Consider the following 25,311-nt stretch of genomic DNA (forward strand, 5'->3'; position numbering starts at 1 on the left):
GACCTGCAGCAGGAAAGCTAGGATGCAAAATGTCAAACTATTTGTTCAAAAGTACTGACAACTAAAATAAATCTTAATAACAAAAGAAGCATTTTATGGTTAAATTTGTTTGAAAAACTATCTTTTGGTATTATTTATTACAAAAACTTAAAAGTTGAGTAAATCCATTTCGTAGAAGAGCACAGACAAGAACACTAATTTAGAAATCTAAAACTAAATCAAATATATGGGAAGAACGCTATACTGTTTTAAATTTAAGATAAGGCATGAAACAAGTGTTTTTCCCAAATGGCCTTTATCAGTAATTTTTTGTAACCACTTGAAGTTTAACTGGGAAAAAATCATCTGCATAATCAACCTTCTTGCATTTTTATTTGTGCCACCTTGTTGGATGTTCATGTATGTGTTGTTCTTTCAGCATACACACAAATGTGATTTGGTTTTTGCTGCTGTTGGATAGCTGTGAGCTCAAAATTCTGTTTATTTTTTTTTTCATGTCATTTTAACAACAGCTCAGTGCCAAGTGCAGGAGCATTAACTGGTACATGACATTACAACTCAGAGTTTCTAGAAAATGTCTTACAACATAGAAATTCAGAAGAGAGACAGTAGACTGTTTTAGCTGTTTTATAACTGATTAAAAACTGCTCCACCAACACATTTTTATCAGCATCAGTTGTTGACTGATGTAAGGCGGGATTTTCCAGTAATCTGGTCAATCATCGGCACCACTAACACATTTTTATCAGCATCAGTTGTTTACGCTGATGTACAGCAGGTTTTCCCATCAGTCTAATCAATCATCAGCACTATGTGAAACATTAAACTACTAATCGTAACATATATGATTGACTAATCCTTTAGAATAGTGCTTTTCTTTGTAGGTTTTATATCAATTTGCTACACTGTTCTGTCAAAATTGCATGTTTTTGTTTCCGCTTTAATGGATAATATATGATCTATTTTTATGCATGTTAAATTATCCATTAATGAATTAGCCTTTTCGCTATCAGGTACAGAACACATGGCAGAGAAACCAGCAAGTACCCTTATTGCAGATTACTAACCTCACCATGTTTGCTTTGTGTCAGTTTATGGCAATTTTATTAAATCAAGAAACAGGATCTTTACCTCAGATTGAATTTCCATTTGGGCATAAATAAAGTTTATCTTATCTTATTATTATTATTATTAGGTAAAAATTCATGGAGAAGGAAAGAGCAACCCACTCTAGTATCCCTGACCACTAGGGTCACATGACTAAAACAACTGAACAACAAAAATTCGTCCTTGGTCTTAATTTGAGATGGAAGAAAAGTCCTTGCCTACACTGTGTAATGTCTTCAAAATCTTAATTTTCCCTTACTATTCTCATGATGTTACTTTTACACTCATGTTTAAATGTTTAAAACTGCAATGTGTGGTTTTCACATACTTCACATCTCCTCGTTTTATCACTTTAATAAAGCTACTGTATGATGCCTACACTGTTGTTGCAGCATTTCATCAAATAGAAAATCTGAGATACCTTCATCATAGAGACTAATCAAATTGCAAAGAAGAACCCTCAGAGTTCCTGTAAAGAACAGTTTACTGTTGCATCATGTAGCATCAGGCAACATTGGATAGGTTTTTGAGAGACAGCTGTCAATCAAGTTGAGCTAAAGTTCAAATACACCTACCACTTGATTATACACCAAGCTACCTACAATGACAGAAACGAACTTCGGTTCAAATGCTCAATCTAATGGAGAGATTTTTTGTATTGGGCACTGGCAGATGGATGTCACTAGTCATTAAGCCTGGGGATAAATCATTTGCAATGGTAAATATATCTGCTGCACTTAACAGTGCTATTTATGATTTTGTGATACTCTACTTATTGGGTGAATAGATGTCTTTATACAGACAAAAGGAGCTTTCATAGAACTGCTTTTGTATTTTGTATATTGATTTGTGTATGGGAGTTGGTACATTTCAGGTCCTCGTTTTCTTTCATGTCTGCCCTTGTGGGCAAATGCTTTGACATCACTCAATACACAAATGTTAAACTCTGCCCTGTGCTTAAAGTTTGTGGTGGGATAGGCAGTGTTGCCGACCAGAGGGACTAATGTCATGGACATATAGTGAATATGCAAACTGTAGTAACCACCTGTGCTTCAGTCCAGGTGGCATCTCATAGCACCTTTAAGCTTCAGTGTCTGCATGTATTGACAGTAATTATGTATTTAATAACTCACTGTATTGTCTGACCACTAGATGACTTTATATTGTGTTTTCTTAAACTATTCATACAACAAATCTGCATTGGAATAAATCACAGGATAACTTTGTGAATATGAATGGAGGTTCTTTTCCCTGCTCCCTTCAGGGGTCGCCACAGCAAATCATCTGCCTTCATTTAACCCTATCCTCTGTATCCTCCTCACCCACACCAACTCTCCTCATGTCCTTCTTCACTACATCCAAGAACCTCCTCTTTGGTCTTCCTCTAGGCCTCCTTCCTGGTAGCTCTAACCTCAGCATCCTTTTACCAATGTATTCACTGTCCCTCCTCTGAACATGTCCAAACCATCTCAATCTGGCTTCCCTGGCTTTTTCTCCAAAACATCTAACATGAGCTGTCCCTCTGATGTCCTCATTCCTGAGCCTATCCATCCTCGTCACTCCCAGAGAGAACCTCAACATCTTCAGCTCTGCTACCTCCAGATCTGCCTCCTGTCTTTTTCTCAGTGCCACTGTCTCTAAACCAGACAACATTGCTGGTCTCACCACTGTCTTGTACACCTTACAACATTGCTGGTCTCACCACTGTCTTGTACACCTTACAACATTGCTGCTCTCACCACACCAATCACACCTTTCCTTTCATTCTTGCTGACACTCTTTTGTCACACATCACACCTGACACTTTCCTCCACCTGTTCCAACCTGCTTGCACATATCTCTTCACTTCTTTTCCACACTCTCTGTTGCTCTGGACTGTTGACCCTAGGTACTTAAAATCCTCCACCTTCTTCACCTCTACTCCCTGTAACCTCACCGTTCTACTTGAGTCCCTCTCATTTACACACATGTACTCTGTTTTACTGCGGCTAACCTTCATTCCTCTCCTTTCCAGAGCAAACCTCCACCTCTCTAGATTTTCCTCCACCTGCTCCTTACTCTCACTACATATGAGAATGTCATCCGCAAACATCATGGATGTTGAATGGAGGTTTGGAGGTTTCATATGTGGTCTTTAATTGTATAAAAGGGAAACCTTGCAAATTTCGATTTGCAGGAAAAGCTGTTTATGAGCCTAACACATAGCAGGCAGCAGTGCAAATATCAAGACACCGATATGAATGCTTTAAAGCTTTAATACAAAGAAGTAAGTTGAACTGAATGTCAATCAGCATGAAGCACAATATGGAGTATATGTTGCAGACAGGAAAGAAGCTATAGAGTAAGTCGGGTTCTTGAGCAAGTTGGACAGCCTCAGCTTGATGGAAATTTAGACTTCAGCTGAAGCTTCCTCGTTGCGGTTGATGTTGTCGTTGATGAAATCCAGATATTTGGACACTTGGGTGTAGACACCAGAGCGGCCTGGGAGGGCACAACCACCAGGATTCCCATAACTCATGATCCCCACCTGCATGAAGCCACCTGCTGCACGACACACCAGCGGGCCACCATAATCCCCCTGTGCAGAACAAAAAACACACATACACAATCACTGAGGCAGTCTTTACACTTTGCATTGTTCACTTGGAGCCCTCCTTGTTGGGCTGACACTGCAGGTAAATATAGTAATTTTGAAGAAATAGGTTATTAATCTGACTTTTCAGAGTCATTTTCAATAATGGAGGAGAATTCACAACAATGTAAAAATACTCCTTAGAAGTAAAGGTTCTACATTCAGAAATCTATTCCAGTAAAAGTAATGGTTTTATATGCAAATGGTATCAATAAAAGAACTCTTAACAACACAAATGACAAGGGGCCCCATCTGGACACTGCTTTAAATGGGCCACTACTCAAAGGTTTTAGCAATATTTGTATTTGTTTCAAAATTAAACCATAACTGTCAGACAAATGTAGAAGAATGGCAACCATCACATTACCCTCTGAAATGTAGTGGGAATATAAGTTAAAATACATAAAATGGAAATATTCAAGTACCAGTACTTCATAATTGAAAACACATATTTGAATTTACTTTTCCACTGAATTAAACTGTAAAACTCACTTTGCAGGCGTCCTTCCCCCCAGTCGTTTCTCCTGCACACAGCATGTCAGAGGTCAGCTCAGGATACTGCTTCTTACACTCACTTGGAGAGTTGATGGGAATCTTCAGCTGCTGAAGGGTTTCTGGATCTGGCAGTGGATCTGCATGGACACACAAATGTACACAGATGTGCACATGATCATCATCAGAAATGAGTTCTGTTTCTCAGTTAGTTCTGCCTGCAGATTAGCCATTCTGGTATGGGATAGGAAGCTCCCTCCACAAAACAATGCAAACCAAGCAACAGTCATTGAATAGGCTTACACTGATATAAAGGAGTAGCCCACATAGTTTTGGACATTACTTTCTGACCTTACCTTCAGTCCCTATGTAACCCCATCCAGTGATCCAACACTCAGATGATGAATCAAAGCTGTCATCAACACTGGGCAGACTCACTGGACGAACATGATTTGAGAATTGGATGTTTTTCTTCAGCTTGACCAGGGCAATGTCATTGATGTAGCGTCCACCAAGGCTTTGGTATCTTGGGTGACGTATTGCAGGATATATGCCCATGTATCGGGCAGATGCTTTTTGCAGGCTGTGTGAGCCAACCCAAGCCATTGAACGCCTATAATTAGGGTTGCGCTGACTGCCAATGCAAAGACACACATTAGTTTTACTGCATTTATGGGCGACCATCCATATAGTGTAAAAACCCTAACATGAATAGGCTGTATGTTGTAAAGCACCTTGAGGGGAATAATGATATTGAACTACATAGTCTTGAACTCATCTTTAATATTTTTAATATTTCATATTTTTTAAATTATTCTTGCCAGTCATTTCTTGTTTTTGGCTAGGTAGGTCCGAGAAACATATTTTAGAAAAAAATAGCAAAATTACCTGCTCAGCAAAAAGTCAGTGGCTGTGTAGTGAATATACTTGAGCCTTTAGCAGCTAAACATGCAGATATTCTCTTCAGGCTCAGTGCTAATCCATTGCAACTTCATTATAAGCACTGTAGCATGTTTACTAAAAGTGTAAGTCCTTTTTAGTGTGTTTGATACTGTCTTACTGTGATACTATGACGGACTAGAATGAATTCGTTCATAAATATGTGTGTGAATATGTGCCATGTTTTTTTCTATCTACCCTGGGCTTGATCATTGACATACTTTGATGCAATAGTACAGTAGTAGTGACACAGACTTACTCATCAAAGCAGTTTGCAGCAGTCAGTACCCACTCACTGTTGAGAATGGTGCCACCACAGCGCCACTTGTTTTTGCCGTCAGACGTGATGTTAAGGTGGACCATCCATGGCCATCTGCCAACTGGAGCATTCTCCCCTCCGACAATGGAGCTCCTCACCTCAGCTCCAAACAAGTCTAAAAAGTAATAACCAAACTTTATAAAGGTTGTCTTTAGCTATTTATGAAGTAGCATTAGGAAATTTTATTTGAATGTTTTTTTAATTCAATTCAGTTTTGTTAGTCATATCAATGGCCCTTCCCAACAAATTTCTATAACTGCATCATTAGACATTTCTTTTGCTTTCCTATTAAAAGACAAGCTAAATGAGAAGACTGTTACCACTCTCATGTCTCTATATTAGATATAAGCATACAGCCACTCTCCCACTAGTTTGTTACATATCAAACTGCACCCAGCGCAATGTTGGTCCAGTTTAGGACTAGGAATGGAAACAGCTAGTCTGGTTCTGTTCAACGGTAACAAAATCCAATTACCTAAAAACTGAACAGACTGAACAAATAATTTACCTAAATAATGGGGAAATTAGTGAGCTTTAGAGATGCACCTTGGAGGATTTTGTTACCTTTTGAACCGAGCTGGGTTCATTAAATTAAACCTCCATAAACAAAGTAAGGTCCTGGTGTGGTGTGAATGATGGTGTTAGTCTTTCTTACCTCCAGTGTTGTGGATAAGCACCAGCAGTGTGAGTAGTCTGCAGAAAGCCATGGCTGTGAGGCACTGTAGGCTGCAGGGAGGCTGCTGCAGCTTTATATATGCAGTCTTATCAGCACAGTCCTTCCTTTCCAAAACACACACAACAAAGTACATTTAGGCTCCTCAACCATTCTCCAGTCCACTTTTATTTTGCTTCAATATTTCAACTTTCTAAACTTTTTAAAACATATTTATGGACAGTATATACACCCACTGAGTAATAAATGAACTAATACCTGAATATGTACATACTGTATATTTATCGCGTCTTAAATGTTAAATAGGGTTGTTAAAATAATCGCCTTGTGATGAACTACGGCCGGATGCTACGGAAAACAGAACTGTCTGTTTGCGAGTTTTTTTTAAATAACAAAAACAAAAATAACAAATACCAATAAAAAACAATAAACGGGACACTATGTTTCCCGAGGAGCGTCAATAAGTAGGAACTGTTAAGGCTGGTTTTGTTTCCGCGGGACTTTATTTAGATGAAACACTGTGGTGAGTTTACTGAGAAGAAAAAGCAGCTAAAGCTGCAGAAACCACGGTCCGTAGGGAGCTGGTCCGTGGCCCGTCACTTTGCTTTCAGCATGGAGCAGACAGACGCCGGCGTGGACCTACATCCCTCCAACGGTGGGCTGTCTTCTGTCAGCTGCTTGTTGGACCAGACCATACGACAGACACTGACTTTACACTGACAGATGTTGTTTGTCTGATTCCTATAGGTTGCTGCACGCATTGGCGCAGCTGTACTGGATTCTGGTGAGTGTCTCAGACGAGTCCAGTTTTCCAAACTAGTGACTTTGCTGTTGCCGACCTGCAGCGACGATAAACAGGCCCCAGACTCTACCAGTTCTCAGAACTGCATGTTATCATGGCAAGACGTTTTATCATCAAATAGATTTCACATTTCAGATATCTGCGATTACATTGTATTATACATAATATACATTGACCAGTAATATATTAGTTTAGGATATCCCAAAATATACTTCGCATCTATTACATGTGTTACATTACGGATATCTTTAATGACAGTTGTTGATACATTACAGATATCGTAAATGTTAAAACAAGCTGCCATATGTGTTATACTGTTATAAATGGCAACCTGTTAATCCAGTGTTGTATGTGAAATTTAGGGTCATTGTGAAAGTGAAGTGCAAACCAGTGAAGTGCAAACCAGTGAAGCTGCCTCAGCGCGTTGTCTTGCTGGTAGCTACAGTCTGAAACACATACAGGGCACTGAAACTTGTGTTGGTGGATTTGAAGAAGTGCAACTTATAACAACTTAGAAAAAGAACTAAACTCAAATGACGTTTCAGACAAGTGTCAACTGACAGGTCAAAGTAACAATAAGGGAAGGGCAAAATGAATAGTCTTTATTTGTCATTAAAAGCAGCATTGTGAGTTGGTTGAAATTCTATCACATACAGATATCCTATCCTTTTTTTGTAAGTCAATGCTACACAGGAAAAGGAAAAGGCAACATTAGCTTCACAATTATGTTATGAGTATCAGACCAGGAAATCTTTTGAGTACCACCTGGAATAAGTCAGCAGGTCCCAGTGGTAAAATGTTTTCTCATATATTCTTTCATTTAGTAACAAATCTTGTAAAGACAACATTAAACACTAATACATTAAGAATTTAAAACTATAAATAATAAAGAATTTATTCATATTTCTTGAATTCAGGAAATCTAAAAGTACTTTCACATTAAAAAACATTTTTACAAATGGAAAATTTAAAAATTGAAGAAGGGTGACTGGTGACTAAAAATAGCAGCTTTCTAAGAGTTCTTTTGATTTTGTTTGTTTTTTCAAAGTAAAAGTTTATGGTTTAGTATAATGATACACCTGAATTTGCTGACACTGAATTATCTAACCCTTCTATGATCTTTTCAGGCTCCTGGGGCTGTGCAACAACTTTGCCTATGTAGTAATGCTGAGCGCTGCGCATGACATCCTCAAAAAACAAGAGTCAGAAAATGGCACAGCATCTGTAAGAAGCAAATTCGTATTTAAATATTATGTTTAACATCATTAAGTGTTTTGTTCATGTCACCCATTTCTTCTTTCAACTCTAGACAACATTCACCCTGTCTGTGGATTTCCATGGTAGGAACAGCAGCAACAGTAGTCGCTATGACTGCAATCCTATCTCTACTGCGGTAAATGGAGATTCGTAACACAACACAGAATAACCTTAATCAGCGTATGCAATTGTAAGAAAAAGTAATGATGTTGTGATGAGCGTTGTGCCATCGACAAAGGAATGAATTGTTTTTTAAAAGATAGCACAATAAAGATATCAAATGTACTTTGCATACATGCAGCCATCTCCTTGAAAAATTATATGATGGGTATCTTTTGCTGTAATGAGCAAAAAACTGTGGAATAAGATACATATGTTAATTAGCATACATTTTTGGGAATAATCTAGATCTGTTCTCAGTTTCTCATAAAATGTTATGCTGCTCTGCCTATGTTAGAGGAAGTGGTCCGCATTTTGGGAAAATATGCTTATTCATCTTCTTGCCCAGTAGAATGAGGAAATTGATTCCACTCTTATGTCCGTGCAGTGAATACATAGCTATGGAGGTTTATTGGCATTTCTTTGAGCTCTGAATGAGAGTCATGATGTTTTTAATTTCTCAGGCTGTGCTTTTAGCTGACATCCTCCCAACGCTTATCATCAAGATATGTGCTCCCTTTGTAATCCACAAACTACCGTATGGGTAAGACTGTAAATACTCTTCTAGAGATGTTCATGAAAATCTTTTGTGTGGCCCCAGAGACAGAGGTGGATGCTGATCCTTTAAATGGGAATAATCGATTTCAATAAACTGCTGGCAGTGTTAATTCAAGACCAAAAATACTATTATTCATTCACAGAAAATCCCAGTTGCTTGCACTTTGTATCATGTCATCAATAAAATCAACACTTCCTTGGTACTGGTGGCCCCTTGGATTGTGTTTTCAGTGGCTCAGTTGCCAAAATCATTTTATTTTAGAAAATGGTGTTGAGTTTTGTGAAAGTAGGTTAACAGTGATTTTTATGTATTTTTTGGCAACATTTTTGACTCCTGTCAGTGCTTTTTATCCAGTCTTCATTTGTGTGTGCTGGCTTTTATGGCTTTATTTTTACTGTCAGACTGCTTAAGTGTCAAAAATGTCACTTCATCTGGCATCTGGCTTCTTTAAATTGCAGTCTGTGTGTTTGAAAAAGGACTATTAACTGAGGGAAATGAATATTAGTAGAATAAAATCATGGTCCTTAAATGTGTTTTTGCTGCATAAATATTGTACTGTATTTCATATTTGGTTCCTAAATTCTCTTTTTCTTTTTCTTTAGTATCCGAGTTTTGCTCTGTGCTGTCATGGCAGCAACAAGCTTCCTCCTTGTGTCATTCTCATCAGCTGTGTGGATGAGCATTTTAGGTAAAGCCATCTTTTTTCTACAGAGCTTTCATTTATTTCAGTTATAGCATTTATCATCATTGTAGTGGAAGTGGCTCTCAGTTCACAATATTGATTAGATACAGCTTAAAATCTTTGGCTCGCTTTCATTTCCTGTTGTCTTATCTCAGAGGCAGCAGCTGTACTATATTAAGATTGTAAGATATCTGTAGATGTTCCAATGAGTGTCATTTATCTACTATATGGTGCTCACAAATGGGTTGAAAAAAATGTAGTGTGCAAAGTATGTACACTCGCTACAGCTATATATTAAAAATCCTGTAATGCATTGCGTTTCATTTTGTGCATGCAAGAACTGGTATTACACTCTTCAATATATAGTAAATGTTTTCCCCTACTTGAGTGAGCTAATGCTCTGGAAGAAGCCCTTAAAATAAACAATAGGGCTTTTTTCATGTTGGATAATATGACTTCTTGTAGAAAAATTACAGTAAAACTGTAATGAGATTTTTATTGTTGTCTTCTGTTTGGACGTGCCAGTCAGCCATGTCAGTGAGCCAGCATGCACAGTAGTGAACCACATTAGTGCAGCCATCATTAATGTTCACAGTTACTGTCAAAGGTCAATGACTCTATGATTTTATCATATAGCCAAGAGGTGAGAGCAGGCAGGCAATGATGAGAGAGAAAATTAGGAAATAACAAGCAGCAAACACCTCTGGCCAGAAATGCCTGACACTTCAGGGCACTCCAGTGATATTACACTGTATAATAGTGTTGTCACAATACCTAAACGATGAGTTTGATACCAATACCTGCCTAAGTAGCTCAAGAGCCCTACACCAGCAATTTCCCCCCATCTGTGACACTGCAAACTGCCTCCACTGTACCCTTCCCTCTCTACCAGTATCCTCCCTGCTTTCGAGTTTTATCATTCCACCCACCACGGTTATCTCTTCCCTGATCCTCAAATCCAAACCCTCAACCTGCAAACTTGACCCCCTACCAACCAACCTCGTCAAGCTCTGTCTCCCCTCTCTCCTTCCTCATCTTACCCACATTATTCACACTTCCCTCAGTTCTGGCATCGTACCCCCATCACTCAAGACAGCCATCATCTCACCAATTCTAAAAAAACCTGGTCTCGATCCTGCCGACCTTAACAACTTCCGCCCTATCTCCAATCTCCCGTTCCTCTCCAAAATCCTGGAAAAAGTTGTTCACCACCAGGTCCATACCCACCTTTCCGCCAATAGCCTATACGAACACTTTCAATCTGGTTTCCGCCAACTTCACAGCACTGAAACTGCCCTGGTCAAAATCACCAACGACCTCCTAGTAGCCGCAGACTCTGGCCTTGTCTCCATCCTCATCCTCCTTGACCTAACTGCAGCTTTTGACACCATCTCACACAATATTCTCCTCCATCGCCTTGCTTCCATCGGCATAGCCGGCTCGGTCCTCTCATGGTTCACCTCCTACCTATCTGACCGCACCCAGTCCGTCCATCTCCAGAACTTCCACTCCCAGCCCTCTACTGTCAGTTGTGGCGTGCCTCAGGGCTCTGTCCTGGGGCCCCTCCTCTTTATTATTTATCTCCTTCCTCTCGGAAATATCCTTAGGCAACATAACATCAATTTCCACTGTTATGCAGACGACACCCAGCTCTACCTCTCTGCTGCTCCATCTTCTACCCTCCCCCCTCCCTCCCTCCTTACCTGCTTACATAATATCAAATCCTGGTTCACCCATAACTTTTTGAAACTCAACCCTGACAAAACTGAAATTCTCCTCGTGGGCACCAGATCCACCCTTTCTAAAACCAGCACCTTCTCCATTCAAATTGACAACAATACTGTCCTCCCCTCCCCCCAAGTTAAAAGCCTGGGTGTCATCCTAGACGGTACTCTCTCCTTCACTCAGCATATCAATACCACTACCCGGTCGGCCTACTCCCATCTCCGTAACATAAACCGCATCCGTTCCTCACTCACCACCGATAGCACGGCAATACTCATTAACGCCTTTGTCACCTCTCGTTTGGATTACTGTAACTCACTCCTCACTGGTCTACCTCTCAAATCACTTCGCAAACTTCAACTTGTCCAGAACTCTGCTGCCCGAATCATCACCAGAACTCCATCCTCACATCATATCACCCCTGTCCTTAAACAACTTCACTGGCTCCCTGTGTCCTTCCGTATAAACTATAAAATCCTCCTTCTCACCTACAAAGCCCTCCACTCTATTGCCCCACCATACATCACTGAACTACTTCATATCTATTCTCCGCCTCGTCCTCTCCGCTCCTCCAGTTCCACTCTCCTCTGCACCCCTACAGCGCGCCTGGCCACCATGGGCGCTAGATCCTTCAGCCACACTGCGCCCCGCCTTTGGAACATTCTCCCTCATCGCATCCGGTCGTCTCCGGACTTATCAACTTTTAAATCATCACTCAAAACATATCTGTTCCGTATAGCGTTTTCCACCTAACTCTCTTAACTTCTCAAAGCAGCCCGTGATGTCCTACCACCCTCTGCCTATTTCATATTGTCTCATACTGTTTCATATTTGTTGTTCTGTCATCTGGGTTTCTGTATTTCAATTTACTTGTACTGTACTTCGCCCACTTCCTAGATAATCCACGCTTTTGCCTTTACATTCTCTCCCGCCGTTTATGTATTCTTGTTACTGTTGTTTTAATGCACTCTATGTATATCATGCTGTATGCTTCCTTTTCTATCTGTAAGGTGACCTTGAGACTTTGAAAGGCGCCATGAAATAAAATGTATTTATTTATTTATTTAAAACAATACCATGGGAAAAACTAAACCATCAGGAAAAAGTAATGGAATAATAGATGAAAGAACATGGAACTTAATAAACACAAAACAAAGAAAACATATTTTGACAGTGTCGGTGCTGTGGAGAATCTGAAAAAAAAGCAATAAAACAACAAGAGAGAATTTTGTTTATTACAATCACAGCTAAGGACTTAAATTAGACAGTTGCCCTTAGTTTCCTCATCAAATTGATGGTGTCACACTCCTTTGACTTGGCAAATGTTATCAATCACATTAAAAAAAAAAACTACCCTGTCACTCTTCAAATTATTTCTACAAATCTGTAGACGAGGTACTTTGAAAAGCTTGGACGTGTTGGCTCCTTTGGTTTGAAACATCTTTTACCAACAAGCTTTGCAGTGCCCATGATCGTGTCCTCCCCACATTTAAACTTTAAAAAATCACCCACTGACTGTGGCTCCACATCAAGAAGGTTCTTAATTTGAACCTTTCTCTGTGGAGTTTGGTTGTTATACTTGTGTCTATGTGGGTTTTCACTGGGGTAATTCAGCTTCAAAGTCCAGACACAAACAGTTTAGGTTGGTGGTGACCAGTAGGTGTGAATGCTTGTCTGTCTCAGGGTATACTTCACCTCTCACACAATGTCACCTGGGATCCACTCCAACTCCCTGGGTTTCTCAATACGGGGATAGATAGATAGATAGAGAGAGAGAGAGAGATAGATCATTAATGGATGGATGGGATTAGTTCATAATGGAATTTTAATGATAATAATTTGTTTGTGCCAGCAAGAGTACTACGTTGGACTGACATTGTCACTAGTAGGAAATTATACTTTATATTTTAAATTAGCAGTAAATGGTCATGATTCTGAATGACCAGGTCAAAAACAAAAATCCCAAACTGCTAAATATGAATTGGGCCTGTTGAGCAATTGTAAAGAAGTAAAAAGGCAGAGAGAACATGACTGCATCTAATTATAGCAGTAATCTAAAAGGGATATGTAAATAATTCAGATCTCCCTTTAGTAAATGTATTAAATAGACTGTGATCAAACATTTAGATCAGCTACGGCTTAAATTCTATAGGTAATTCTTCCTTGTTAAACAAAAGAGTAAGCCGTCCTGTGTGCCTGTACTTTATGAACATTTTAACGACATCTCTGTCCTTCACTCAGTCAAATAAACTGTCCACCACTGTATTTGCAGGAGTGATCTTTGCCAGTTTCAGCTCTGGACTGGGAGAACTGTCCTTCCTTTCTCTCACTGTCTTTTTCACCAGGTAAACACTTTTCCCATGAACTCTAGCAAATGACAAAATTTAGATCTGTGAATAGAAATGGGTTAGACGTTAGGGCACTGTATCTATTTTAAAAGTGAGAATGTATCAGTTAAATCACCACCAGTGTTTGTACATGTTTTCCCTCCATTACTACAAGTTGAAAATTATCTGATTTACTTATGACCATTTTCCCACATTTTCACTGTGTTCTGCCTTTAGGGCAAAGTTTTGTTATTGGTTTGTCATGTCAGAAGTCAGAAAATAAAATAATAGATTATGTTATATCAATTTAAAGATTTAAAAAATCATTCCTTACCTGACAAAAATGGCCTTCCACAGATCTGTCGACAGGAAGTGTTTTAAAAAGTCTTCCTGTTTAAGAACTCTGAGGAAAGTCAGGTGTTTTTGCCAGTAAGTGTTTTTACTGGTTGTTAAATGAAGTCTTTATTAGTTTAGATTGTGAACTTTTGGTTTTGTGCCTGCCTCAGGGACGTATTGCAAGGTTGGGGTTCAGGTACCGGGGCTGCTGGTGTTGCTGGATCCTTCCTTTATTCAGGCCTCACCCAAATCGGCCTGTCACCCCAGACCACACTGCTCATCATGCTTGTAGTCCCAGTGACTATGCTAATTAGGTAAGCATGAAAGCACAGACATTATTTGTGTCTTTAATAAGAAACTTTATTCATTTCCTGTTAGCCTCACTTTCTAAGGGCTGTTATATGAAATGAAGTAGGAATCGTTTTTACCATCCACTATCAGCTGGTACTTAAAGGCATGTAGGAACAGTGTACGCAGCAAGTTTTAGTTTCTTTAAATTAAAGTTTTTTAATAGATCATTTATTTTATGCTGGCTGGATATTACACTACATCTAGACACTACACTACTAGACATTACACTATATCTAGAGGAGTAAAAACGGAAGTAAAGACTTCCCCCACTAACATCAGGAAAAAACCTCAATGTTAAATAAATGTTAAATAGTTAAATAATGCATTAACCATTTAACGGCCTTTTTAATAACATTTGCACTGTGGAACACAGGTGTAGTTTAGGCTGTCGGCTACCAACTAACTCGGCTATGAGATTAGACCTGTAAGGTCACGGTGGCTGACCTCTGTCTCTCCCATCCCTTAAAACAGTAACCAAGTATTTAGTGTGGCAGTTATGGATTTAAAATTAAAAATGTATTTTCCAGTGCAGTCAATACTGAACAACTGACACTATGAACTCTCCACAGTGATAATTACATACAGTAGTCAGAGCTTTAACATGCTTATAATTTCTTCCAAAAAAAGTTGGCTCTGATGTCAGAAAGCCTGGGTAGAGTCAAAGTTTTAACAGTAAACATGAAAAAGACCAAAGGCACCGGCTCCTATTTCTAGGAATTGGCATTACAGGATAATAAAACCTGTATCTGTATATTGCAGATGTTTTCTGTTCAGTTTTAAATGTGACCTTTTCTTAGGTCATTTGGTCTTGTCTCTTCATTTAAATCATTTTTCCTGGTTCTCATATCTTTGCTTCTACCAACATATTGGCCAACGTCTTGCCATCGTCTAACAAACCACCACCAGCTATTTCTTCTTGCTGGTACCTCCACCGTCATTACCTCAATGGAAGAGCAGGAATTATGTAGCTGTAAGCTCAGAGGATAGACGGCGGCTCGTGGATGGGTCAGAAGACGAGGAGCAGGATAAATCAACCCCAGGTGCATGTCACAAATTTGCATTACAAAATTTAATTTAAAATACTTCTAAAAATCCACTGATGTGTTGTTTGTTGGTAAGTGAGGAAAACTAACTGCACAGCTGAAAAATGCAATGTTACATTATTTTGCAAAACCTTAATCTAATTGGATATTATTAAAGTATGTAATATGACATTTAGAGGTTGAGAGAAGGTTTGGTTTTAAATTTAGTTTTTTAGGTGGCAAAAGGAAGATTTTGTGTTATTCTACAAAATATGTCACTCCACATTACTAATTAGTTAGACATTAAGACACCTTGGGAATCAATCATTGGTAAACATTAATTACAATTAACATTAAACATTATAGGCAGCAGGTTTGGTACCACGACAAAATAGTTGCCTGAACAAAAAACCACAGAACATGTTGCACTGAGTTCACCATCCAGATTGTGTTAGATTTTCTCTTCTGTTTGTGAATTAGAATATAGACTTGTCACATTACATCCTGCACATCACAAGAAATACATACTTGGCTGATTAAATAAAAATGAACACCAAAGCAGTAGTGCAGTTTTGTGATGTATCACAAAAACATGGTAAGATTTTTTATTGCTGAAAACAGCCGTCTGCTCCAGCCAAAAATGTGTCTATGAGAGCATGCAAAGAATGCAAAGAATCATTTTGTTCATTGTGATGAACAATAAGGCTGGTGATTTTCTACTTTTTGCTGCTTTTACAGAAATCACATTCAGTGACAAAACCCAACAGTGAGTTTGGTGTACATACCATCATTTCTGTAAATCTAGAACCTGGTTTGACTTATTTGACTGTGCTGTAGACCTCTGTGTTGTCTGAGAGCTACTAAGTGCAGCCACACTGCTGCATCAGTCGACATGTTTGTGCCTCATGAAATGTGTGGGATGTGCCAGTCTTTATCAATAAATACCTCCAAGACATAAATACCCCCAAACCTGCAAATGTCAGACTGGTACTGGCCAGCATTTCCCCTGCTTCCAACAAATTTGTGTGTATGATACTTCTCTACATTGAAGCTTTGATTCTAATTTTTCACACACATATGAAGGACATTGTTGATTCCTCTCCCACTGTAGCACAGTGTGTGGTAATTTTAAAGCACTGCTGTTTGTCATTGAATAATTACACAGGCCATGTTCTCTTCCCCCTTAATGTAACAGAGGACAGGAGTGCTGGACCTCTCACCTTCACAGAGCAACTCTATGTCATCAAAGTAAGTGTAGTCTTTATATACAAACTTTTACAGGCATTTGTATGGTTACATGATTATTCCTCTTGGTTCCTGTGACCAGGGCTTGTTGAAGTTTGTGATTCCCCTGGGAGTGGTCTACTTTGCTGAGTACTTCATCAACCAGGGCTTAGTAAGTTCTCTGTTGCCATCTGGTATTACATTCATCTTACTGCATGTTGTTCAAACCAGACTTCCTTCTGGGTTAGGGTGGCTACACACTAGATGATTTTCAAATCTTCACCAATTTTACAAACGTGGAGGACCACAGACCAGTGTTTAACATTATAATCCTCTGAACGTATGGAGCCAGAACAGTGACAGTTGAACTTTGGCACTGAAAACACAATTGGAACTGAAAAATAAAACACTGGCATTGAAGGATTTGTACTAAAAAAAAAAAAATTGGCATTGAATACGTTTTTTTCAATGGCAGGTATTTTTATCAATGACTATGTTCTGATTTTCAGTGGATGTCTGGTGTGAAGTTAGCTTTTAACAACCTAGGCTCCCTTATTGACATTATATTAGTTGCTAAAGTTAGTTATATCTTATCACAGGGTCTCAGCTAGTTATCTAGTCAGCTAACCTGTGGTTAATGGTAATTAGCTAAGTTAGCTGAGTCTCCCGCCCTATGGTGACTTTTTTTTTTGCTTCAGTTCAGAGGCCAGTGTGACTGCTACTGCTGCACAAGTTCTCATATATGTGTACCAACACAAAATATGTGCCAACCCTAACCATCATAGTTAATGCTCATAGTTTGTCCTTGTCTGCCAAAACCAATATAACATTATTAAGCAGGTTAAAAGCTACAGTTAACTTTGTACCAGCAGGAAAAAACAGGATAGAGACCGACTTGCAGTTTGGGAGCTCCAGCTAAATTCATGCGGTTATGCAGTGAGAGTTGTCTATAGTAAAGCCGTTTCATCATGTAGAGGAACCACACAGCTGTCTTATTATTATTCTTACTAATAAAAACTATATTTGAGGATGTCTAAAACATCATAGTGTCAAAGTTTTTTTTTTTTTTCAGTTCCGATTTTGTTTTCAGTGCCAAGTGTTATTTTTTAGTGCCAAAGTTTAGTGTCCATGTTCTGGCTCCATATGAATGCATACACTAGATGATTCAACCAGACAGTTGACACAGCTGCCGACGCAGACATAAGAGTTCACAGAAATCATGTGATCAAACATGACTGCTGTGTCATGGTATGTCTTGCACGATACAGTAAACAGACACTCATGTTGTTGCCATCATTCAACAAGCTCGTCTTCTCTTTAAGTGTTCCATTTGGCTTAACTTGTGTTGTGATGTGCTGCTCTGTTTGAGAGCTGTAGAAGTACGCAATATCAAGTTTGCCAGACTGCTTGCTCTCATTTGCTTTTGAGTGCATTCCATCAGAGCCTCCCCGATTAGTAATAGTAAATATCAATACGATCAAGGGTCCAACTCGATCAGGAGTAGTAAAATAATCGAAATGACACTACGCTCTTTAGGATTATTATTTGGTTGCAACAAGCTTTGAATCAGGCCATGCCCCCATGATCACTGGAGGGGGAAAATTGTGCCCAAAATCAGACTTAAAATTGTCTTGTGTGTAGCCAGTCTGAAGCTGTATAGAGGTATAAGGTGTAATTTTCATATATTTGGGGCCTATTTAAATATTGATAATCATGAACAAAACATTTCCTTCTTCAGATGGAACTCCTGTACTTCCCAAACTTTTACCTGTCCCATGCAGAGCAGTACCGCTGGTCAGTTAACCTTATAGGGACTAGTACTCTGAAGGAATTACTTGAGTTAAATTATCTAAGGCCATAGATTTCAATTTAGTCATTATTTGTGATTTTTTTCAGGTACCAGACACTATACCAGTTTGGTGTGCTGGTGTCTCGATCTTCTTTGTGCTGCCTGAAGATCAGGAAATTGTGTGCCCTCTCTTTGCTACAGGTGAGAAGTACAGAATAGCTGGCTTTTTTGTGTTTATAAAGAAATACAGTTACACACCTTAAAAATATAAAAGTGTTATGTATCTAATTTGCAGTGCATTTTGCCATTGGCAATTCGGTATGCAAAGTGGCAATTCAATACGCAATCCATTTTGGTTAAACTTAAACTTAAACAACTAAATCGATTGTATGCAATTGCAAATTGAATTGCCAATTGCAAAATGAATTGCAAATTGAATGAAGAGACCAAAATCCCTTGGCAATATGACATGCAGTTGTTTAAATTTTTAATCAAAATAATTCAAAGTGAATTGAATATTGCATTGCCACTTTGCATAATTAATTTCCAATTGGATAAAGAATCGATAAAACTTAAAGGGTAACTTGTGTTTTTTGAAACTTGCAGTATTGTCCCTAAAAGGGTGTATGGTGACCATATTGCATCTTTCCCATATATACAAGGAAAAGAAGCGAGGAGGACTGGGGAACCAGGAAACATATTTTAATTGACATCCTTTCTTCCAATCCCTATTGTGAAACGTCCAATCAGAAACTGATTTCCAATTAATGGGTGTGTCAATCTGTCAATCTTTTGTGAAGGATGCACTCATATATCCTCAGTTCTTACTTCGCCAGGCCTCCTCGCACCTCAGGGCAGAAATAATAGTTTTGTGATGTCCTTCGTAATGGAGGACCAACACAACTTCTGGGTCAACTGAGGAGCACTAAAATAAGGAACCTGCGTTAAATGAATTAATCAATGTTATGCTTAGAGAGAGCTCCGAACAAACTGCCCATTCTCTCATCTCGACAGGTGGTAAATGCAGTGCTGCTTCTGTTTGCTGTGCGTTACCAGTTTTTGTGCAGTGCCTGGGTAGTGTTTCCTATTGTCTTCTATGAGGGTTTGCTGGGTGGAGCTGCATATGTCAACACCTTCTACTTCATCAGTAAAGAGGTCAGGTCCACGTTCTGCTCATTGATTTGTTGCTTTGTGTAGTCACTTGTCATTTCCGAGAGGTGAACTGAAGTGATCTTTTCATTATCACATCAAAATTTCTATACTTAAACATTAACCTCCAGTAACTCAGTAGTTTAGTGAATAGTCTAACAGTGATTTGAAGAAAAAAAAACTAACAGTATTTTGAGCATGCCAATGTATGTGTAATTCCTTCATACAAAAAATGTTTTTAACAAAGCCTTCATTGGTATTTGAATATGTGTGATATGAGTTATCATGTTTGTTGTCTGCTTTAAATACTATGTCATTCCATTCACACTTTATATTTAAAAATTTTTGCCTGACTATTGGGGTCAAAAGGGGGTTTTCTATGTATGTTAATGTACCCACTGATGCCTAATTAGCAGTGTGCTGGAGTTGTAGCTGTATTGTTTTTCAGCCTACACTAGCTGGGGTATGTTGTTGATTCCATCCTGACTTCTCTCTCTACTCCCACAGACTGAGGACAGACAGAGGGAGTTTGCCATGGCTGCTGCCAGTGTAGGAGACAGTCTGGGTATAGCACTAGCTGGACTCAGTGCTTTCCCTGTCCACAGATACTTCTGTAATCTGTGACCCAGCCCACAATCTGATCTACAGGATGAATAAGCAAGATGTGGGTGTGATGTACCTGAGAAATTTTTATATGAATTGGAAAAAGGAATCTCTACTCCTACATTAAAACACTGACTCTCCTGTATTCAGCACAGATCCCTAACCATCACAAATGAGCCATCCAGAGAGATGGGGATTTACCAGGCCATCCCTTTCACCAACTCCCAGCAATCAACAGATGCTGCTTTTTGGCCCACAGTTCTGGTCATTGTGAGAGTCTCCATGATACACCAGGAAGGCACTATGAAAGCATCATTAATAATGTTTTTCATAATTCATTTTTTATGTCAGTATTTTATCCTTGTGCATTTTCTTAAATTTACCAACATCTGTACAAGCTTTAATTTCAGAGTCCAGTGAATTCCATAACTTTGCTCCATAAAGAGAAACACACATCTGTTTTGATGTGGTGCGTACAAATACAGGTGTAAAATAATATTGCCTTTTATGGCCTGCTTCCTCTGATACCCAACTAAACAACTCTTGCACACCTTCAGGTAGAATTTTATTTTTATTTTTCCACATAACTAACAAAGTTTTTAAATCAACCAAATCATTAAACTTCAGCTGTCAAACTGTCAGACTACTGATATGCTCTCTAATTCTTTTCTTAATGATAATTCTTGCTGCTTTTTTCTGCAATAAAAACAAAGATTTGATGTTACTTGGTTAAGTGTTACCCCAGACTTCTGTGCAGTATCCAAAATATGGATAAATTAAACAGCTTGACAGCATATGCAGAGATGATGTAACGCTCACAGGCAGACACAGGGGTAAGGAACATAACCAAGGTTGTTTATTGCGGGGTAAGAACAGGAATCAAGAGCAAAACCAGGAAACAGGCACAGGTAAACTTAGGAGTTCTTAGGGAGTCAAGGTCCGTGTCTTCACTACGAGATCGGACGGAGACTGGAGTGTGGGAAATGTATATATACCAGAGGGAGAGTTCAGATGAGGTGCAGGTGAGGGACTTGGGCACAGGTGAGATGAATAGAGGTGATTGCCAGGGGGAAAACCTGGCAGAACCGTAACAGATGAACAGTGTAACATTTCTTTATACAGAACACCGATACTTTTGCATACTTTATTTTTTACATTGTCTATGTCAGCTTTCCAGTTTAATTTGTCATCCAAAATTCTTTCAATATCATCTCTATCAATAGCTCTTATATTCATCCTTTTTTCGATTTCCAAAAATATATCAATTTAACCATTTCTCCCTTTATACTGATCTCTAATAAATTCTAGTCTAGTACCATCAGCAAACAACAAAATTTGTAAAATTTTAGATATTTTGCAGATGTCATTGATGTATAAAATAAAAAGTAATGGTCCTAAAACAGATCCATGTAGAACTCCACAGCTTGTTTTGTCCAAATCTAATATTGGTCTAATATTTGTGGTGCACTGAGCTTAGTATTAAACAAGAATGCTTGTCCTGAAACTGCTACACAGAAAGCTTTTAGTATGTAGCAGTGACAGCAGGAGAGGATGTTTTCAGTTGATGCCTCCTGCAGCTATAGCTACACAAAATGCAGAAATGCAGTCTGAACTTGCATCTAAATAAAAATCTACATATTTTACATAATCAGAATATTTTATTACATTTACATTTTATTTTAAAACTCTTCATTAAGCAAACATGATTCAGTATTCTGTTTTTAAAAAATGACACCTACCATATCTCGGTCTTGTCCTATAGCTTGAAGAGCTTCCTGTTAGCTGTCAGCAAACATTGAATCTGAACTGACCATCCAGCATTCTCCAACACAAGAGCTGACCTTCTAACTGACCTCATACAGGTCATTTTACAGAATGACCATGTGCAACTTTAAGAATATAACTGGCTAGTAGTTAAGGTCTTAGAGAACACATGTATAATGAAAATTAAACATTCTGCTGTTAACATTTACAACTGATGATGGAGACATTTAATCTCTATTATACCACTACTACATATTGATTCTGCATCCACACTTTTTGGACACACAACTCATGAGTTCAGCCAACAATACAGCATCATTTTTTGGCTTAATGGGTTTTTAAAATAGGGCTGATTCCCTGATGTCAACAGATAAAACTCATACATCAGTTAGTTATTGCTTAATTAACTGATGTATATTGCTGCTTCTGTTTTGCCCTTTAAGTTACTGTTACTGTGAAAACAGTAAGAAATTGATCAAAAATGCATATGCTACAAGCAATACAGTAGTAATTAGTAATAGTAGTTTTCATGTAAGAGTCAACACAATAACATTTTATGTCCTAATATATTTTGTCCATGTACACAGCCTGTTTTCTCTTAAATATGGCTCAGCTACCAACATTTGATATGATCCTGCTACTAATCATTTTCATAATTTTGTTTCACTTCACATTATTATAAAACCGTCCTTGTTTAAATTCAATTCAATTCAATTCAATTTTATTTGTATAGCGCCAAATCACAATACAAATCATCTCAAGGCACTTTACAAAAACTAAAACTAAAAACCCATCAAATCCCTTATGAGCAAGCACTTAACGACAGTAGAGAGGAAAAACTCCCTTTAACGGAAAAAAAAACCTCCAGCAGAAATGGGCTCAGTTTGGGCGGCCATCTGCCTCGACCAGTTGGGGTGAGTGGATAGAGCAGAGAGATAAGAACAGCAACAATAAACAACAAATAGACACTGCAGGTTGGTGGGGCCAGTAACTGCACATCAGCGATATACAGCTCCAGGACCAGGGACACCTGCAGAAGGTACAGAGAGAGAGGACAGAGAGAGAGGGAGAGAGCACAAACTAGGGGAGAGAGAGAGCACAAGGTTAGTGACATTCAATAGTGGAATATACAGGTGAGGGGGGAGGAGAGGAAGAGACGGGAAGGGAAGGGAAGGTGGTGTGGGGTTAGGGTAGCGGAGCTCAGTGCACCGATGGTCCTCAGGCAGTCTAGGCCTATAGCAGCATAACTAAGGGATGGTTCAGGGTTAACTGAAGCCAGCCCTAACTATATGCTTTGTCAAAGAGGAAGTTTTTAAGTCTAGCCTTAAAAGTACAGAGAGTGTCTGCCTCCTGAACCCAGACTGGGAGCTGGTTCCACAGGAGATGAGCTTGATCGCTAAAGGCTCTGCCTCCCATTCTGCTTGGAAACTCTGGGAACCACAAGTAGACCTGCACTCTGAGAGCGAAGTGGTCTATTGGGATAATATGGTACTATGAGATCTTTAAGGTATGTAGGAGCTTGATTATGAAGGGATTTGTATGTGAGAAGAAGGATTTAAAATTCTATTCTATATTTTACAGGGAGCCAATGAAGAGAAGCCAATATAGGAGAAATATGATCTCTCTTGCTAGTTCCTGTCAGGACTCTGGCTGCAGCATTCTGGATTAACTGGAGGCTTTTTATGGAGATACTGGGACATCCAGATAGTAATGAGTTACAGTAATCTAGCCTTGAGGTAACAAATGCATGGACTAGTTTTTCTGCATCATTTTGAGACAGGATGTTCCTAATTTTGGAAATGTTGCGCAGGTTAAAGAATGCAGTTCTAGAGATTTGTTTTATGTGTGAGTTAAAGGACATGTCCTGGTCAAAAATAACTCCAAAGGTTTTTCACAGTAGTGCTGGAGGCCAGGGTTATGCCATCTAAAGTAGCTATAATTTTAGAAAAGTTATTTCTGAGGTTTTTAGGCCCAAATACAGTAACTTCTGTTTTCTCTGAATTTAAAAGTAGAAAATGACTGGTCATCCAGGCCTTTATGTCAGTTAGACACGCTTGAAGTCTGGTTAACTGGTTTGTGTTAACAGGTTTAATAGATAGATACAACTGAGTGTCATCTGCATAGCAGTGGTAATTAATAGAGTGCTTCCTAATGACATAACCAAGAGGAAGCATGTACAGGGTGAACAGAATCGGTCCTAGCACAGAGCCTTGTGGAACTCCATAACTAACTTTTGTTCGTGTGGAAGGTTCATCATGGACATGAACAAACTGGAATCTGTCCGATAAGTAGGATTGGAACCATTTTAACGCTGTTTCTCTGATACCAGTCACATGCTCCAGTCTCTGTAATAAGATGTTGTGGTCAATAGTGTCGAATGCAGCACTAAGGTCTAGGAGGACAAGTATAGAAACCAGTCCATTATCTGAGGCTAAGAGAAGATCTTTGGTGACTTTTAACAGTGCTGTTTCTGTACTATGATGTGCTCTAAATACTGACTAGTTCATTAGTTCAAATAGTTCATTCCTGTGTAAGTGGTCTGATAGCTGCTTAGCAACAGCTTTTTCTAGGATTTTAGAAATAAATGGTAGGTTGGATATTGGTCTATAATTAGCCAAGACTCCTGGATCAAGACTAGGCTTTTTGAGTAAAGGTTTGATTACTGCAGTCTTAAAGGCCTGTGGTACGTAGCCTGATACTAGAGATAAATTTACCAAGTCCAATAAAGATGAGTTCATTAATGGCAGGGTGCCTTTAAGCAGTCTAGTCGGGATGGGGTCTAAGAGACACGTTGATGATTTCGATGAAGCAACTACTGATGTAAATTCAGAGAGATCTATAGGAGAGAAGCAGTCTAAACATAACTGAGGTCCTACAGATGATTCAAGAGCTACTGTAGTAGAAGATTCATTTATGGCAGCTATAGGAAGCATTTGATGAATTTTATCTCTAATAGTTCTGCTACCTCCAGCTCTTCCTCTTGTCTTTTTCTCAGTGTCACTGTCTCTAAACCATACAACATTGCGGGTAATCCATCCATCCATCCATCCAGCCGGGTCGCGGGGGCAGTAGCCGAATCAGAGATACCCAGACTTCCTTCTCCCTGGACTCTTCCTCCAGCTCTTCCGGGGGGACACCGAGGCGTTCCCAGGCCAGCCGGGAGACATAGTCCCTCCAGCGTGTCCTGGGTCTTCCCCGGGACCTCCTCCCAGTGGGACATGCCCGGAACACCTCCCCAGGGAGGCGCCCAGGAGGCATCCGAAACAGATGCCCGAGCCACCTCAAACGACTCCTCTCGATGTGGAGGAGCAGCGGCTCTACTCCGAGCTCCTCCTGGGTGACCGAGCTCCTCACCCTATCTCTAAGGGAGCGCCCGGCCACCCTGCGGAAGAAGCTCATT

General features: G+C 39.2%; 2 protein-coding genes across 3 annotated transcripts; one reads left to right on the forward strand and one right to left on the reverse strand.

The window, feature by feature from the left end:
* Positions 1-3,344: 3,344 nt before the first annotated feature.
* LOC113141405 (tryptase-like) lies at positions 3,345-6,269 on the reverse strand. The gene is made up of 5 exons (XM_026325805.1): positions 6,145-6,269; positions 5,430-5,604; positions 4,588-4,865; positions 4,232-4,371; positions 3,345-3,685 (listed from the first exon to the last, which is right to left on the reverse strand). Exons 1-5 carry the CDS (start codon positions 6,194-6,196, stop codon positions 3,497-3,499), a joined length of 834 nt encoding a protein of 277 aa, XP_026181590.1. The 5' UTR covers positions 6,197-6,269; the 3' UTR covers positions 3,345-3,496.
* A 405-nt stretch (positions 6,270-6,674) lies between these two features.
* On the forward strand, positions 6,675-20,788 carry cln3 (CLN3 lysosomal/endosomal transmembrane protein, battenin). 2 transcript variants are annotated; one of them, XM_026325803.1, is made up of 16 exons: positions 6,675-6,817; positions 6,910-6,946; positions 8,092-8,188; positions 8,274-8,357; positions 8,845-8,924; positions 9,542-9,627; positions 13,619-13,691; positions 14,180-14,323; positions 15,267-15,400; positions 16,578-16,630; positions 16,710-16,778; positions 18,345-18,400; positions 18,503-18,596; positions 19,410-19,550; positions 20,052-20,208; positions 20,298-20,788. In XM_026325803.1, the coding sequence occupies exons 1-15, from the start codon at positions 6,775-6,777 to the stop codon at positions 20,166-20,168; spliced, it is 1,308 nt and encodes a 435-aa protein (XP_026181588.1). In that variant the 5' UTR covers positions 6,675-6,774; the 3' UTR covers positions 20,169-20,208; positions 20,298-20,788. The 2 variants fall into 2 exon arrangements, with proteins under 2 accessions (XP_026181588.1, XP_026181589.1); XM_026325804.1 differs by having other exon boundaries at positions 20,303-20,788.
* The last annotated feature ends 4,523 nt before the right edge of the window (positions 20,789-25,311 follow it).

Source organism: Mastacembelus armatus, chromosome 8 (assembly GCF_900324485.2).
Source record: "Mastacembelus armatus chromosome 8, fMasArm1.2, whole genome shotgun sequence".
Lineage (NCBI taxonomy): Eukaryota > Metazoa > Chordata > Actinopteri > Synbranchiformes > Mastacembelidae > Mastacembelus > Mastacembelus armatus.

Excerpts from the sequence above, each read along its gene's own strand:
- cln3 (XM_026325803.1), top strand. The coding sequence starts at position 6,775 with ATGGAGCAGACAGACGCCGGCGTGGACCTACATCCCTCCAACG. Across the intron at positions 9,628-13,618 it reads TGTGTGGATGAGCATTTTAG|GAGTGATCTTTGCCAGTTTC; the intron begins GTAAAGCCATCT and ends CTGTATTTGCAG. Across the intron at positions 16,779-18,344 it reads ACTTCATCAACCAGGGCTTA|ATGGAACTCCTGTACTTCCC; the intron begins GTAAGTTCTCTG and ends TTCCTTCTTCAG.
- LOC113141405 (XM_026325805.1), bottom strand. The coding sequence starts at position 6,196 with ATGGCTTTCTGCAGACTACTCACACTGCTGGTGCTTATCCACAACACT. Across the intron at positions 4,866-5,429 it reads GCTGCAAACTGCTTTGATGA|TCAGCGCAACCCTAATTATA; the intron begins GTAAGTCTGTGT and ends TTGCATTGGCAG. Across the intron at positions 3,686-4,231 it reads GGGGGAAGGACGCCTGCAAA|GGGGATTATGGTGGCCCGCT; the intron begins GTGAGTTTTACA and ends TGTTCTGCACAG.